General features: G+C 50.6%; 1 protein-coding gene across 1 annotated transcript in view; it reads left to right on the top strand.

Moving 5' to 3' along the window:
• Positions 1–17,554, top strand: part of CSMD2 (CUB and Sushi multiple domains 2) — a 676,782-nt gene that overhangs the window by 310,685 nt on the left and 348,543 nt on the right. Inside the window, exons 6-7 of the mRNA XM_057529595.1 lie at positions 1,058–1,170; positions 15,665–15,742. Coding sequence (XP_057385578.1) covers positions 1,058–1,170; positions 15,665–15,742 — 191 coding nt within the window. The remainder of the gene's footprint in view (positions 1–1,057; positions 1,171–15,664; positions 15,743–17,554) is intronic.

Below are 17,554 nucleotides of genomic sequence, written 5' to 3'. Positions count from 1 at the left end.
GGATCCATCAGGAGGTTTTGTCCCCGATTCAGACGCAGGGAGGAGGAGCCGAGAGACACTGGGCATCGGCCCGCTGGAGGCTGTGGGGTTGAGGAGAGAAGGGCGAGGGGCTCCTGGGGTGCTGTGCTGCTGGGCTTAGCCTGGGTGTGGCGGAGGGGCCGGCACTGAGCGGAGGCCCGCTCAAGCAGGGGACAGTGTGGAAAGTTTGGAAAGCCAGTCTTGCGTGGGCACCGGGGAGCCATGGAAGGTTCTTGAGCTCCAAGCAACTCTAGGAGGAAAGATCTGATTGACCTGAAAGCTGGCTCAGGACGCAGCTGGTCAAGAGGCTGGGGCAGTGCCTGGCGACGGTCGGGGATATCCTGGTTTCCCACCCGCTGAGCCGGACTAGCTGAAAGCAGGCAAGGCTAATCTAAGGGCGGAGAGGTGGCCCAGCAGTGGGGGCTGGCCTCTTGTGGAGGAGCAGAGACAGGGGCAGGGGCCAGAGAAGACCCAGCGCCTAGTTGGTGACCCCAGGACAGGCTGTCACACCTGGGAAGGGCTGTGCTGCCTGTAGGCGCTGCCTGAGCCCTTTCTCCTGACTCCTCAGAGTCCCCGAGGGGCTGGCTCGGGGTCGCTGAACCTCTGCCCGGGAGTGGGGGGCTGAACCTCCGCTGGAGAGCTGGGCTGGTCCTCTGCTTGCGGGCTGGAACTTCGCGGGGAATCTGGATCTCTGCTGGGGGTGGGTGTGTGGACATCTGCTGGGGTGACGGGCCTCTGCTGGGAGGGCTGGACCTCTCTCCTGGGCAGCTAGACCTCTGCTGAAGGGGGGGAAATTGGCCTCTGTTCCAGGCCTGAAGGATCGCCCCCTCCTCTCAGCAACTCAGCGGTGGGAAGAGCCCCCGGAGCAGCCAGCTCAAGCGGCCCAGGCTGCAGGCTACTGGCGGGCGGCCGGGCCAGCACGGCCTTCCCTTCTGCCAGGCCTGGGAGGAGGCCCCAGCCCACGTGGGCAGTGGGGAGACTCCCGGGTGCCCGGTCTCAGGCAGCTGTGGTCCCTGACCCCGTCTTCCTCTCCCCACAGGTTCACCGGAGCCAGCCTCCCAGCCCCCGTCATCAGCAGCAAAAACTGGCTGCGGTTGCACTTCACGTCGGACGGCAACCACCGGCAGCGCGGCTTCAGCGCCCAGTACCAAGGTAGGCGGGGCCGGGCTACCCTGCTTCCCCGGGGCGGGGGTGGGGGGGGCAGCAGAGATGATGCCTGGGGCCGTCTTGTCCCGGGACTGGCTCCGGTGTGTCTTCAGGGTACACGTGCCTTTGCTGTCCTGCTCTTATTTGCGGACTCAGAGGTCTGCATATCTGCGTCTCTACATCTGCCACTGTGGTCTGTTGTCCAAGGGAGGACACTTCTCAAATTCTGTAGAATGGTGTACCCTGAGCTGCCCGTCTTCAGGCCAGGCCAATCATACTAGTTTATACCAAGGGCCTCCTGAGAGCCGGGCACTGTGCTAGGCTCTTGGTCAGCGCCATCTCACTTAATCTTCATCATTACCCTGTGAAGTAAATACCATCACCATCCCCATTTGATGGACGAGAGAGCTGAGGCCCAGAGAAATTAAGGCAGTTTCCCAAGACCATCGGAACTCCTGCCTTTTGAATCCAGAGCCCACCCTCTTAACCGGCAGAGTTTAGCCTACCCTGGTATAAAGTGGGAGAGCTGCCCACATTTCAGCTCTCGTTCATTTCACGTAGAGCACAGACATTTGACAAACGATAGGCAAAACAACTCTAGGGAACTCTCTAGCTTAGGTGCTCAAATCTGTGAAGAGCTGTCTGGTGGCAAGAGATCAGACCAAGAATGGCAGGTGGAAACTGCAGGTAAGCAGATTTCTGCTCCAATCGTGAAGGATTTCCTAACCCCGCGAGCTGCCCATAAAAATGAGTGGGTTGACCCCGAGGCAGGGAGCTCTCCACGCCTAGAGGAGATCCCAAAATCCAATGGATGGGTGGGAGTAGATGACAACGTTCCTTTTCAACCTTGGGTTTGTTCAAAGTACACAAAATTTATCCACAGAGATAAACACCAAGGGTTGGCTTCAAAGTTGCTCATTAAGCCATTACTATCACCAATTACAAACTGAGGTTGGTTCTGATTGATTCAATGTGAACTTGTATTGCACACCTATTAAGCAGAAGGCCCTATATAAGACCCTGGGGAAGAGAGTGGACTGTGCTGTGAGTGAGAGAGTGTGGTATATTGGTGTGCGTAGGACACAGGCCTGATGGAAGAGTGAGCTGTGATCACCACCTCACCGCCGAGGGTCAGGAGGGAGCACTAACTCCAGTGGAGGAGATGCTGGCAGCTTGTCCCTCCAAGCCTCACCTCGGAGGCTCTGAGCACACTGCCCCCGGGAGGTGGCCCCGGCAGAGCGGGGCCCCCCCAGGGCCAGGCTTTCAGGCTGGGATAAAAGCAGCACTGGGAGTAGAAGCATTACCTGTAAAATCTGAATCTTTTATGAATAGCCTCATTTCCTTAGCCTTGGGTAGCAGGAGTCCCTTGAAATATTTTTTAGAAATAAACAGGAAACCAACCTGGTCTGACAAGCCTGGCTCTGAGAACTTTCCTGGATACATTTTTTCCGCCGCTGAGGTTGGGCCTTTGTGGGAGTGAAGAACCTCTCTGGATCTTTCTGTTGTGTTTTCCAAAATAGGAAAGAAGAGGTGAACGTTATTGTTTCATCTGATTCAATAGGTGCCGGGTGTTTCTGATATTTCAAGTTTCTGAGGGTCCATTTGTCATGGTCATAGACTAGGGTTTTCTGCCAGACAACAGGCAATGAGGACCCAGGCCAGGCAGTCTCTAGGTCAGGAGCACACATCCATTGCACACCTACTGTGCACCAGGCCCTGTACTAGGCAGTGTATGAGCGTTGCCCCATTCAATCCTCTCCAGAGTGCAGCGGCGAATGTTTTTAATTTCCGTATTTCAGTTGAGGAAGTTGAGGTTCAGAGAGGTTGTGTAACTTGCCCGACATGCACAGATCACACAGCCTATACATGGTGAAGCTCGAATTCATTCGCAGGCCTGTGTGAGTTTTTCTGCAAAATCACAGGGCCTTCTCATATGGTGCTTTGGGTGCCTCACTTTTCCTATTTGACTGGTATCTTTTAAACTTTGTTTTGTTAATCTCACCCCACCATAAAAAAATACATTTTCCCTCACAACCCAGGACACACATATATATCTGCAGAACTAAAAGGAAAATGTCACCAAGTGGTATTTACCCTTAGTAAGAGTGAGGCACCCTGAAAATTTCTTTTCCAATTTTTAATGTTAGTTGCAACCTCGAAATCAATTTCACAAGTCTGTAGCAGGGAACAACCCACAATCTGAAAAGCTGTTTTAGTTATGAACTTCTCAAAAGCAGGCCCCTTCTTATTCTCTCTCTGACTCCCCCCAAGACAGCCCAGAACAGGATTTGCACATTGGTGTGTGCCAGCGTTTCTCTCTGGGTTTTAAGACCTTGGCATTTATTACTTCATCCAGACCTAACAGTAACTGTGTAAAGCAGGTACTACTATTAGCCCCATTTTACAGATGAGGAACGAGAGTTGCAGAGAGGGTAGGTATCTGGCTCAAGGTCTCCTCGATAGAATGTTGGAGTCTGAGTTTGAACCCCAGCCGTGTTCATCTGGATCTGGCATCCTAATATGCTGTGGTGTATACTGATTGTGTTAATACATGATTCTCCCCTGTGAACTTTCTCTCGTGTTTTCCAGACTGAGGGTATATAGTGCAAGGGTCTACAATAATCATTTGGAAATTCAATTGGTAACTTTATAATGCAGGGTGTCTCAGCTTCCGCACAATTGGCATCGTGGCCTGGATGATCCTCTGTTGTGGGAACCTGCCCCATGCACTGCAGGATGTTTAGCGGTATTCCTGGCCTCAACCCACTAGATGCTAGATGTCAGCAACACACACACACACACACGACAACCAAAAATTCTCCAGACTTTGCCAAATGTCCCCTGAGTGCAAAATCACCCCCGAATGAGAACCATTGCTCTAAAGGAGTGAAAACTTTGGAACCACTAAAGACCATTCTAAGTTTTGCTACTTGCAAGTTCAGTCCCAAAGAGTAGCAGAGAGAGGTTTCAGTCAGGGGTCCAGTAGGAGACGGGAGCATACTTATTGCATGGCTTTAACTGAAGAAGGTTTAGTGAAGGGTCCAATTACAGAGGTAAAGGTGAGATTAAAGGAACCCAGAGGGTTTCCTTTTAATGAGATTACCCAGAGAATGAATGACAGAGAGGCCTTTACCACACTAGGGAAAGGGCCAGGGGAGACAGGAGCAAGAGCTGGAGCCATTGAAGAGGGGCTGCCTGGCACAGCTGAGGAGCCTGACCTCTGCCAACCTACAGTGCAGAGGGGGGCCCAGGGATCTGTCACCGGTGCAGGAAGAGGGACCTGGAAATATCACCAGTGCAGAAGGAGGGGGCCTGGGAATCAGTAACCAGTGCAGGAGGAGGGGGCCCCAGGAATCTGTCACCAGTGCAAGAGGAGGGGGCCTGGGAATCAGTAACCAGTGCAGGAGGAGGGGGCCCAGGAATCTGTCACCAGTGCAAGAGGAGGGGGCCTGGGAATCAGTAACCAGTGCAGGAGGGGGCCCAGGAATCTGTCACCAGTGCAAGAGGAGGGGGCCTGGGAATCAGTAACCAGTGCAGGAGAAGGGGGCCCAGGAATCTGTCACCAGTGCAAGAGGAGGGGGCCTGGGAATCAGTAACCAGTGCAGGAGGAGGGGGCCCCAGGAATCTGTAACCAGATCTTGCCCTTCTCCCTCCCTCACATCTGCTGTGCCTCCCATCTGCCAACCCAATAGGAAACCAGCAACAAGAGGACAGTCTGCTCTATGCCCTGGGAGACTGACCAGTTTGACCAGTGGGCCCCCTTGTTCTGTAGCCGTCCACAGGGGTCCGGCTCTGGGGGCACAGAGCTGGGGGGAGAAGTTTAAAGAATGGACCTGGGGAGTCATCAGCACGGGCTCAGCTTCACCCACGCTCAGCTTTATGGCATTAGAGTCTCAAGGGATGTAGAGCACTTCAGAGCCAGCAATTACCAACTCCTGATTATATCGATGGATGTTTTGTCCCAGAGAAACAGAAAATAAAATTAAAATAAATAAAATAAAATAAATCTAACTAACCTACAACACAGCACATTCCATTCCTGTCTCAATCCAATCAGAATTTAGGGCTGTTCATGGCCAGACACAATTTTAACCAATACCACATGGTATCAGAGGATCTGAGTTCTAGGCTTGCTTTGCCTGGAGCTGGCTGTCAGAAGGTGGGCAATTGTATTTCATTTAACGAGCGTGTCCCATGTGACACTACCACGTGACAGCACAAAAAGATGAACACAACGAGGCCAGTCTCTGCTCTCAAGGAGAGCAGGTTCAAGAGAGGAACAGACATGAATGTTCAACTTCTGTGCCACATGAGAAGAGCTATAGTTGAGGCCTGATGAAGGGTTCTAGGACTGGAGATAAAGAAGCACTTCGTTTTGCTGGACACACTTAAGGAGAGCCGAAAAAGGGCAGTGACTTCAGTGTGAGTCTCAAAAAGATGCCAGACAGACAATGGAAAGAAGCATTCCAGGTAGAGCTGAAGCAAGGTAGCGTGAAAGTGCTAAGTCTAAGGAACCACAAATACCTGTGTGTGTCTGGAGCACAGGTCAGCAAACTATAGCCTGCAGGCCAGACCTAGCGCTCTGTCTGTTTTCATATGGTTCTTGAGCTAAAAATAGGTTTTACATGTTTAAATAGTTGGAGGAAAAAAATCAAAAGAAGAAGAATATTTCATAGCACATAAAAATTATATGAAATTCAAATTTCAGTGTCCATAAATAAAGGTTTCTTGGAACTCAGTTACACTCATTCATAGACAGATTGTCTACAACTGCTTCAATGCTACCAGAGCTGGGTAATTTGCAACTGAGACGACGGGCCACAGCCTAGTATATTTACTCACAGACCTTTTACAGAAAACATTTGCTGACCTAGAGCGAAGTCTGCAGTCCAAAGCATTGAGGGGTAGCGGGTCATGAGGCCAGAAAGAGAGGTGGGGGTCTCGTCGTAAAAAGCTTCAGTAAAGCTGGGCTTGGTTCCATGGTGATGAGAGATGATCAGAAGTTTTAACAAGAGGGGAGGTGTGATCATGTTTTCATTCTAGAAAAATCTTTGCTCTAGAATGAAAATAGTGGGAGACAGTTAAGAGTTTTGGAGAATGAGAGGATGATGAGGATCCAGAGTTTAGGCAGAGGCAGTGGAGAGGGAGAGGGGGAAACAGACCAGAGGAGACCTTTCCATGGCAAACCACCCTGGACTCAGGACTCGTCAGATTTGGGAGTGAGGGGGGATGGGGAAAGGAGATGAACGAGTCAGGGGTGAATCTTAGGTTTCTAGCTTGATTGAGTACTATTCACCAAGGTAGTCTCTGGCACAGGGAGATGGGGGATGGATTTTGCTTGAGACACATTGATTCTGGGGTAGTACTGGGATATCAGGGGTTGAGAGACTATCTAATAAGTACTTGGCTATTCTGTCCATCTGTAGCTCAGAGAAGAAGGGTCTGGTCTAGAGATAAAGACGTAAAAGTTTCAAGGCAAAGTAGAGGCTGAGGCCACCAATCCCCTCTTAGGGCACGAGTCCTCCCCAAGTGTGTAATATGGGCCCAAGAGAGTGGGCTTTTAAAGTGGGTTCCTTGGAGGCCAAGGGGCTCTCCCAGCAGCTGTTTTGCTAGGGGCTGAGCAGGTGGGATTTCCACCCCAGCTTCAACCAGAGAATTCTCTCTTTGACCTATTTGTAGCAGGCATTTACCTAAGCAGATTAAAATAGGTTCCTGTACCTGGCAACCCCAGGACTTGAGGTTCTATAAGGTTCCTTCCAGTTTTGGAAGGCCACTGAGATTGTATAATCCATCCCTCTGTCTCCAGGCGAGGAATATTTCCAGTCCTTCTCAGAGTGTTAATTGCTTTCTTGGTTGTTTTGTTTTTATTTTTTTAAGCCTAAAGGGATGACAGTGAGAAGAGCCTTTTTTTAAATGCCCCCAGTGGCCAGTGATCACAAAGGGGGAGGGGCTTCCCTGGCAGGGAGGATAGCACCCCCCACTATTGCTTTCCTCGTCTGTGGAGGGAATAGTATTAACCCCACAGGGCTACTGGAAATTAAAGGAGCTCCTGGTAAAATATCTGACACGTGGCAGTCACTCAAGAAACGGAAACTTGAAGCTTCCTACCCCATCAGTCACCTTGACCCCCTGTTTGTTATATGGGAAACACTTGTGCAGTGAGAGCGAGCTGCCTGCTCTGACTCCTTCTCACACATGTTCCCTTTGCTGCCACTCTGACCTGATGATCATCCTCTAGTGTCCGTCCCTCCCTTCAGCCAGATCCTAGCCTGGCCCCGCTGTCCCTTCTCACTGACTCTGTCCCTCCCTTCAGCCAGATCCCAGCCTGGCCCCGCTGTCCCTTCTCACTGCCTCTCTTGTCAAGTCAACCCTGGTGACCAGGAGACTGAAAGATATTCTGCTTTCTAGAAGTCCTGTGCTGGGTCTCAATTGTCTGCCAAATAAACTTTTCCATTTGAGAACAATTTGCATTTACTGAGATGCTTGAGGCTTTTTACGGTAACAAGCTGAAGCTTCTGTTGTTCACATGAACATGTTGCATTCTTAATTGTGACTGATCCACAGTCCTGGGCCAGAGCAAAAGTGCCTCAGGCATCCCATGGCCCAAGCTCTGATTCATCTGTCCTATTCTTGTTGGCCCTCTGAGCTGCCAGACCCCTTACCAGCCTCATTTCCAGGGTTGGGCCTCTGGGGGCCTCAGCACAAGTCTCAGGGGCCCAGGGCCAGCTCCCTACAAAGCCAAGCTCCTGAATTCAATCAAGAGGGAGCCTGGACTTCCCTGGCAATCCAGTGGTTAAGACTTCACCTTCCAATGCAGGGGGTATGGGTTCGATCCCTGGTCAGGGAGCTAAGATCCCACATGCCTCATGGTCAAAAAACCAAAACGTAAAACAGAAGCAATATTGTAACAAATTCAATAAAAACTTTTTAAAAAATGGTACACATCAAAAAAAAAAAAAAAAAAATCTTAAAAAAGAAAGAGTGGGCCTGAACTGAAAAGTGAGTGTGAACACATATGTGATGCACCTCACCTCACCAGGCTTCAAGTGTTACCCCTTCCTTTTGCCAGAAATTAATTCAAAGCACATGTTCTGTAACAGTGGGTCGTTCATCCACTCAGTCATCAAACTCTTATTGGGAACCTTCTATGTGCCTGGCTCTGTGTCAGTCCCGGGACGCAGACATAGGAGCTCATGAGGCAAATGGCTAGAAGCAGACCTGCTGTTCCCGTGTAATGAGGGCTTCAGCCGAGGTCCGAATGAAGCCTGGAGAGGGCACTGACTACTCCCTGAGATGTAGACAGAGAGGCAGAGAGGAAGTAACCTCTGAGTGAGGCCTTCCAACAAGAGGTAGCCAAGCAGAAAAGAGGAGAAAGGATGTTCCAGGGAGAGAGGAAAGTGTTGCAAAGGCAACTGAAACCAGTAACTGATGGCCATAGTGATTCCCTTAAACATCCTGCTTCCGGACGTTTCCTCCAGCTGACTTCTGGGAAGCTGTTCGTGAAGACCGCTGCACAGCCCATTGTTAATAGCAAAGCATGTCCCTATTCTTTCTCAAATTCCTTTCCCATTTAGGTTATTACAGAGTGTTGAGCAGAGTTCCCTGTGCTCTACAGCAGGGTTAGGGTTAGGGTTATAACTGAATCGCTGTGCTGTACACCTGAAACTAGCACAACATTGCTAATCGACTATATTCCAATATAAAATACAAATTAAAAAAAATAGCAAAGCACGGTCCTAGGAATTAGAACATGAGCCACCCCCGACGCCGCCCCCCATCTACCATGCCAGGGTCCTCCTCTCCTTTAGCAATTCCAGCGGCACAGCGAGTTTTGCTGTGGTTAACCGAGAAACTGCACCAGCATCTCCCAGCAGAGCACTACTTACCACCTGAGTTGGGTTGATGATTCCTTTTGCCACCATATTTTAAAAATTGCCCAGCATGGTGCATAACCAGCTTCAGAGGAAGTTTGCAAAAATTTCTCAACTATCCGTTATCCTTCAACACCTGCATTTTTTTTTTAATTATTTATTTATTTATTTATTTATTTTTGGCTGTGTTGGGTCTTCGTTTCTGTGTGAGGGCTTTCTCTAGTTGTGGCAAGTGGGGGCCACTCTTCATCGCGGTGCGCGGGCCTCTCACTATCGCGGCCTCTCTTGTTGCGGAGCACAGGCTCCAGACGCGCAGACTCAGTAATTGTGGCTCACGGGCCCAGCTGCTCTGCGGCATGTGGGATCTTCCCAGACCAGGGCTCGAACCTGTGTCCCCTGCATTAGCAGGCAGATTCTCAACCACTGCGCCACAAGGGAAGCCCCAACACCTGCATTCTTAGCAATGGTCATCACCAGAGTTTTGAGTGTTCTTTTAATGATTTCTGTACCAATTTTTTGCTCTTCATTTAGCTGGATCAGTGAATCCAAGCCTGGAACGCACTGAAGCAAAGCATCCAGGTGACGCTTTTGTCAACAGCAGCTCTTGTAGCATTCAGAGCATCTGGGACTATTTCTTTTCATTCTCTTCCACGTCACTTGTCCTAGCAATCTTCAGCAGAGTTACTCCGTCTGAAGTTTTGCCAGATGTTCTTTTAGTTTTTCTTTTTCATGGTCACTGACAGTAACATTCTAACTGCTCAGTGATTTCTTAACTATGTTTCTCAATTTCAATATTGTCACCTTTTCCTTGCAAGAATGTGGCATCACCTTTGGTCACAATAACCTCTCCAATTTTTCCTAGGTCATGAAGCAAAACCTCTTAAAGACTGAGGGTCCAACTCACTTTTCCAAATACCACACCATCAGTAGCACCGGCCTTGTTGGGTTCATTCTGTGACACCAAAACCTGGGGCTTGGGCTCTTATAACCCAAAGGCCAATTTTCATCCTATTCCAATTGAGTGTACTGAGGGCATTTTCAACAATTATAACCAAAGACTTTCACTGGGCATTGGCAATTTCAAGAGTGGATACCAGAAACCATCAGTGTCCTGGAATCCCCATTTCTGAACTTTTGGTGTATTATTCAAGCAGAGAGATATGTAATCTTAGTCAACTTTTGTGCCTTCAGTTCCTAATTCATCATACAGTGTTTTCCTGTCCTCTGTTGTAAGCACACCCTTTGAACCTTTGTGGTTGCATCAGAAATGATGTTGCTGATTTCTGTCTCCATTGTTAGACATTGTGGCAAGTTGAGCAGTCTCTTCGGGGTTTAGCGCAGGTTTGGGCTGCTTCCTTAGTTCAGCAGTTATAGCGTCAACACGCAGCCTCACACCATTCCTGGCTTCCACCGGATTAGCGCCTTTGCTAATCTTCTTGAAGCCTTCCATGGCAATCAAGGGTGCCAGTGCAGTAGCAGTGGTGGTGCCACCCCAGCCTCTTCATCTGTGTTGGCAGCGTCCCGATCAAGCCTGGTGTGATAGTTTTATATTTATCCTTTAAGTCAGTTGACCTGGCAGCAGATACCTCACCTTTTGTTACTCTGAGGCATCTTCAGCTCTGTTCTGTAACCACTGTTCTTCCCACCATTCTTCTCCGTAGTAAGGGCTTCCCCATCTGCTAGAAGGTCTGCAGCTTGAAGCATTAGGTCTTAGGCATCTGCACCGAATTTTATATCTGTGGCATGAATCTCAGTGAGATGAGGAGCCAGTGCGCCAGAACCTGGCTTTGTCCAGCAAAAGACAGTGAGTAATAAAAGCATTTCTGCAGGGCTGGTGACCAGGCAGCGAGGCAGGTCCTCAATGACAAGGGAAGGGCAGAGTGCAGGATGCACACCCCAGTTTGCGAAGTGGCAATCAGATTGCCAGTTTTAAAAGATCACTGTCTGCAACATTTTTTAAGATGAGCCAGAGACAGTGAATCGGTGAACCAAAACCAAGCAAAAAAAAAATGGATGCGTTTAGGGCAGGAACGGCTTAGAACATTGAAAGAAGGATACGCACTGGAGAAATTTTCTGAGGCTGAACGAACTGGATTTGGTGTGGATGTGGATGTGGGAGGACATGAAGGGATGGTCCAGACAGCAGGACAGCCAGGTGGTGGGGAAAGGCGAGGGATCAGGCTGAGAGCAGGGGCTCACTGTTGTGGAGGGAAGTCTGAATCCACTGGGATGAGAAGAAGCCGTAGGTTCCATGCACTTCTTGGTTCCCAGAGCCATGGAGGCAGGTTACGCCTCCCTCTCCTGTCTCCTCCACTAACAGGTCCTTGTCTCCCACTAGCTCAGCCCAATAACGGATGCTGCAGACTAGAGAGGCATTTGTATCGCCAGATTCTTCCAGCTAAATGTGTACCATGTGTTCCGCTAACCTTTACAACAGTGGGGAAATGTCTTGTAATTAACCAGAATATAAAGGATGAATGGAGCAGGCTGGCAGTCTCCTGTAGTCATTATCATTCAGAGGAGGTGAATGTAGCTACTAAGATTTCCGTCAACCAGTTAAAGCCAGCACTTTTCTCTTGGGAGTCCTGACTTTGTTCACATACAGTACAAACACATGTATAAGTGTGAATTATATTTGTATGTAAAGGTTTGTAGCCATGCATACACAGGGGCGTAAATGTGTTCTTGTGGGTGCACTGGTTGTAGACACGGATGTGCATGCGTGCATGGATGTGTGGCGTGCATATGTGCGCCGGGGGTGTGCATTCAAGTGTAGCCAGGACCCAGGAGCCAGCCCCAGGCTCCACATTTTCTCCACTGTGTCAGTGGTTACAGAATCCTCTTTAGAGACCAGTGCTTCAGTGCAATACCATAGGTGCTACGCTAGTGGGCGCTCCGTGAATGAATGTTCAAACAAGAACAACTACACCTCAGAAATTCTCCAGGTCCTTGCTGTTTTGCCCTTGTTTTCTGCTTCGTTCTGTTAGCAGTGCGCTGTGGAGACCTAGAGAGAGAAGTGCCCTTGCTCTCTGACCCTTCACACCAGGTCTGCCCTGGTCTGTCCAGCTAGTTCTACGAGCTCATTTCAAGGCTGATTTCCCATGGTGCTCCATCTTCCATGGTCACCCACCACGCACTTGGTCAGACTAAGACAAATTAGCTGTCTGTAATTCAGTGTGCGAGTGCTTCCGTGGGATTGCCAAACCACTGCGACCCCGGTACATGGAGGTGGTTTCTGGACACTAAGATCCCTGGCGATGTGGATATTGCCAAGTGGGTACCCCCCTAGCCAGGTGGCTTTCTGACCCATTCATCAGTTCTGGGGATGGCGTAGGCCAGCTGTAGGCTCCACCTCCCCAGAGCCTGGGCCAGCTGGGCCTGGACATACGTTTCTTGAGAGGTTGTGTTATTGGTGTGAGGAACCCCTGCCCACAGCGCTGGGGCCCCCGCATTTCCCAAGCTAACGTGGGGACCCACCAACAGCGTGGGAGACGCAGCCTCTCAGACCTGGCTCAGAGGGGTAAACGGTCCCAAAGTTTGCATATAAGTTAAGGAGCCCCCTCTAGCTTTTCAGGTTCCTTCTCAACCAGTTCTTCTCACCACCTTAACAAACTCCATCCCGTGGTGAGTAGCAGGATGCAGAAGAGGAAGGACGGAATTAGTTCCTGCTGGGAGGCATCATGATGTCATCCAGTGACTATTAAGCACTGATGAGTCAGCTTAGACAGTCCTTCCTGGAGAGGACCGAGTAGACAGGATGGCCATAGACATTGGAACGATTCCCTCTGGGGCCTGGAGATGGGGGAGGGGCAGGAGCCTCTTTCTCGATGCGACCTTGAGAAGAGAGGAAGAGGGCTTCCTCTTAACCACCCCCTCATATCCACCTGCATCTCACGGTCCCCCTTCAGCAGCTACAAGGAAAACCCAAGCAGTGTTTGCCCCTGGGAATGGCATCCACGGGGCACTGACCCCCTTCCTCACCCCCTCCTCCAGCGGACACTAGGACCTGAACACGGGGGTTGGGAAGACTCTGACTCACCTCCTCCTCCTTAGCCGGATTCCCTGAGCCATCTTCCCAGACCTGCCCTCAGATGGGCTGCACTGGGTCCTAGAGACCCCTCTCCTGATCCCTGCCCATTAGTGGGGCATCCGGGAGAAGAGCTGGAATTGTTCTCGCAGTGCTGGGACCATTCCTGTTCTCTTAGGGATGTTGAATCAGAGGACATTTTTTCCCCCTGCCTCACCGTTATTAGCTTGGCTTGAATAATGCATGTTTCCCTATGAATACCCGGTTTGATAATGGGCCCACGTTAGTGTTCATTGGAAATTTTCCTGCTGGATACACATGGAGAGTAATACACATTTATAAAAGGGATTTGAATGCACGTTGGGAAGTGCTGACTCCGTGGAAGTAACTGAATTTTGTCAGGCATTCAGCTTAGACAGCAGCTTGCTGGGGGACCAACCTTTGGGGAGCTTTTTGATACAGGCAGAGCAGGGATAGACAGGGGGTGGGGGAATACTCGGAGATGGTCCCCTTTGCACACCTGATCGCTGTGGGCTTTAGTTCTGGGGTTGACATGTTATCTCAAGTGCAGAGTGAATATCTGAGTCTCCAGGGGCTGAGCTGGGGAGGGGGCAGATGCTGAAGAAGGTTGACCATGCCCTTGGGATAACTTTGGGGACAGGTCACAAGAGAAGATGCTGAGGTCCCACCAAGAGCACAGCTGCCTCCTGGCTGTGTGACCTACAATAAATCACTTAAACCATTGTGAACCCCAATTTTATTATCGATCAAGTAGGTATAATAACTACTGGTCAAGGTTGTTGAACATATATAAGGACCAAATGAAATGATTATTGAGGACCCGCTATGAAGCAGGCACTGTTCTAGGCATTGAGGACATAGCAATGAACAAAACAGACAAAAATTTCTGTCTTCCTGGAGCTTACATTGCAACACAGGTGACAAAAATCACTAAGAAAATTATATGTATGCTAGAAAGTTAGGGATAAAGTGGGTGGGGGTTAGGGAGAGCTGGGGTTGGAGGTATAGTTTTAAGTGGAGTGGTCAGAGAAGGCCTGCCGTAGGAAGTGGTGTTCTCACAAAGGCTTCAAGGAGAAAAGGGAGCAAGTCATGAAGATAACTGGGAAAGAGCCTTCTAGGGAACTGGCAGGCTGAAGCAGGCATGGCTGGTGTATTGTTGGAATATCAGGGGGGCCCATGTGGCTGGAGAAGAGTGACTGAGGTCGAAGATGGGGTCAGAGAGATCGCGGAGAGGGCCAATTGGTCTGGACAGGCCCTTTTAAAGACTTTGGCTTTTACTATAGGAGAGTTGGGTTGCCCCTGAAGAGTTTTGAGGAGAGATGTAATTTGGTCTGACTTGTGTTTTAACAAGATCCTTCTGGATCTCGTGTTGAGAACAGATTAGATGGGGGCAAGTGTGGAAGATGGAAGGTCATGGCAACAAGGGGAGAAGTCTTGGAGATTTGGACCAGAGATGCGGACGTAGAAACTGCATTGGGGATAAATTTGGAAGGGTTTGCTGATAGATCGTGTGTGGGTGTGAGAGAAAGAAAGGGGTCAGTGATGCTGATTTAAGTAAAAAACTTGTAGGGCCCTCAGCCCGGTGCTTGGCACGTAGGAAGTGCTGGTCACAATTGTTACCACTGCTGGTACCAGTCAGAGTGGGGCTGAGCCCCCTGGCAGGGGGTTCTGGGGCTGGACAGATAAACCAAGCCATATAACCAGAGACAGGATGAAGCCCTTGGCAACCAGCAGAATGCTTTGGAGCATAGGGGTACTCAGACCCAAAGGAGGTTGATGGATTCAGAGGAATAGCCTTTGGAATTGTGGAGTTCTGGCTCTGGGGCCCTTTGTACGCTATTTGGCCAAGTCCTGATGAGCCAAATGGACTGGACTTAGTGTTGGAATCAAAACCCAGTTCAGTCCATCAGACCATCCGCCAGTGACCTCCCGGACTCAGCTGCCCCTGCTCACAGTAGGTCAGCGGGTGTGGGCTGGGCTCGGCTAGGATGACGGGCTCTGCTCCTCGTATTCCCACCCTCCCAGGACCAGCCATGTCTTCTCCCAACGATGGCAGAGATTCAAGTGGGCAAGCCTAATCTGACAGGCACTTTTCAAGTCTTTGGACACGTCAAGGCCTCCATAATGACCAAACCCAAAGTCAAGGGGTGGAGGAAATATACTCCACCTCTTTAACAGGAAGGATTACAGTCACATTGCAACAGCTGTGGTTACAGCAAGGGTGACACCTTGGGGCCCTAATCCAGTGTAACACACCTGGCCAGGGCTGGTTCAGAAATTGGCCAGGACTGGATCAGGAGAGCAGAGCTGCAGAGGGCGGGCTGCGGGGCTTCGCATATGGACACTCGCTACCAGTTTGCGGGGAGATCACCCCGGAGAGCCAGCCTTGATAGCAGCTCCTTCTCCGTGTTTGAGACCCTGTTGCACTTGAACGCTACCCTTAGTATATCCCTGCCCAGAGGGGCTTCTGGCTTTGACCCACGATGGAATGTCCCAAGCTAAGAGAGAGATCATTCTGGAGGGACCCATCCCCAGTCCCATACGACAACTAAGCCTGATTTTCCTTTCACCTCTTCTCTAGTCAAGAAGCAAATTGAGTTGAAGTCTCGAGGCGTGAAGCTGATGCCCAGCAAAGATAACAGCCAGAAGACGTCTGTGTGTAAGTGTCCGCCCCCGGCCAGGCCTCTCGCTCGAGGCCAGAACCGCGGGCGCTGTGACCGCGGGGAAGCCTGATGATGCTGCGCTGACGTCCCTTCAGCCCTGCTTCCCTCCGCGCGGGTCTGCGCGTGCGCACACGCTACCCTGGTGCCCAATGAGCAGCCCGGGGCCCTGCCCTTTGTCTTCTCGTGTTCCTCCTCCCATTCCCCTCCTGCCTCTTCTTTCTCCCTCACTTCCCATTCTAACTGCAATCCAGGGAGTCATTCCTGCTACATTTCTTTCTTTATTTTTCCTTTTGAATCACTTCCACCTGCTAAGACAATCCTTTTTCTGGCTCGTCTAGGAGTCAGTAGACTCCAGCTGGGATTTTGGAGGCTTCAAGTCCCTGATTCCAGCTCCCAAGGCAAGATTGGGGGAAGGGGAGAGAGGGGAATGCCTAGAAACTTCCACCAGGGTCCATGGACCTGGCTGGGCAAAAGGTGGACTAGGGAGTGGGGGTCCTGCTTCTTGAGCTGATGGGGCAGTGCTGGGGGCTCCCTGCTTGGACATGGGGCAGATTCTGTCCATGGAAACGCGTTCCTGCCATTGATGTTTGAAAGATCAAAAGGAGGATGTCCAATGCTGGGCAGTTGTCTGGAATGTCACTCCAAAAGCACCTGATCAGAGCCTGTGCTAAGGGGCTTTTGAGCTAGAGCATAGGAAGGCTTTCCCAAAGGTTCTGGGCCACTCCAGGAGGCTGGACTTGAAAGCGGAGCAGATTTTTCCAAGAAACGCTCTTTTTTCATTCTGGAGATGGCGGCAGGGAGCCTCCCTTGGTCCCCCAAACACCTGGCCTTCTGGTCTACCTTCTGCCTCCCTTTGCCCTCTGCTTCTCACGTGCTTCTCTCTCTCCTTCCACTCGTCCTCCCTCTTTGCACTTTCCTCTCCTTCCTCCTCCCTCACCCTATCTGCTTCGCCCTCTTTTTCTCTCTGTCTCTGCTCCCTGCTGACCCTCTCCTTTCCTCGTTCACCTCCATGTGCTCCCTTCTCCTGAGGTGCTGGAAGTAATTGCTAGAGAGAGGCAGAGAGAGGCCATGGGTGGGTCCAGAGTTCCGTTCTGTGGGTGGCAGGGAGCAGCGGGGGGAGAGGCAGTTTGGTCCCGAGGCCGTGACGAAACTGAGCCTGGCTGTGGGTTTTCTCTGGTCTTTCAAGTCCTCCAACTGGAGACAGGCACCACTCCTTGCCTCTGGGGACCATTGTCTGGTCACCCTGCCACAAGGGGGCTGGATGGCAGAGGGCAGCCAGAAGGCCCTGCTTCTGTGCTTGACTAGGGAGCCAAAGGAAGGAGCAGAGGGTTAGGTCAGGAGTCTGCAGGGAAGGCTCGAGACATGGCCCGGGCCCTCACAGACTTTCTTTCTGCAGCCACAGGAAACCAGAGGAACCAAGGCAGGCACGATTCAACTTCAGAGTTTGCCCTGGGGCCACAGGCAAACTTTAAGGAAACTGCTCTGATTTGGGAGAGCATGTTTTTATCCCAGTTGTATCCTTAGGTAACTGTGTTATCCCAGGCCCTAACACCTCAGTTTCCCCATCTGTAGAATGGGGATGCAAAACCTTATCCTCCCTTTCTGCTTTGGATCTGAGTTGGGGCTTCTTGACCTAGGACTTCAGGAGGTCCATGAACTCGCTAGAAAATCACATGTGTTGTTGTGGGTGCATTTTGGGGTGGAAGGGAAGGGTCTGTGGTTTTCATTAGTTCTCAGAGGTACCAAAAACTCCCTCAGAAAGATAAAGAAACCCTATTTTAATAAAAAAATTCAAAACCTCTTTGAAA

The sequence above is a fragment of the Balaenoptera acutorostrata genome, chromosome 1 (assembly GCF_949987535.1).
Source record: "Balaenoptera acutorostrata chromosome 1, mBalAcu1.1, whole genome shotgun sequence".
Classification (NCBI taxonomy): domain Eukaryota; kingdom Metazoa; phylum Chordata; class Mammalia; order Artiodactyla; family Balaenopteridae; genus Balaenoptera; species Balaenoptera acutorostrata.
Note: the sequence above shows the minus strand (reverse complement) of the source record. Positions and strands in the feature narration are given on the sequence as shown.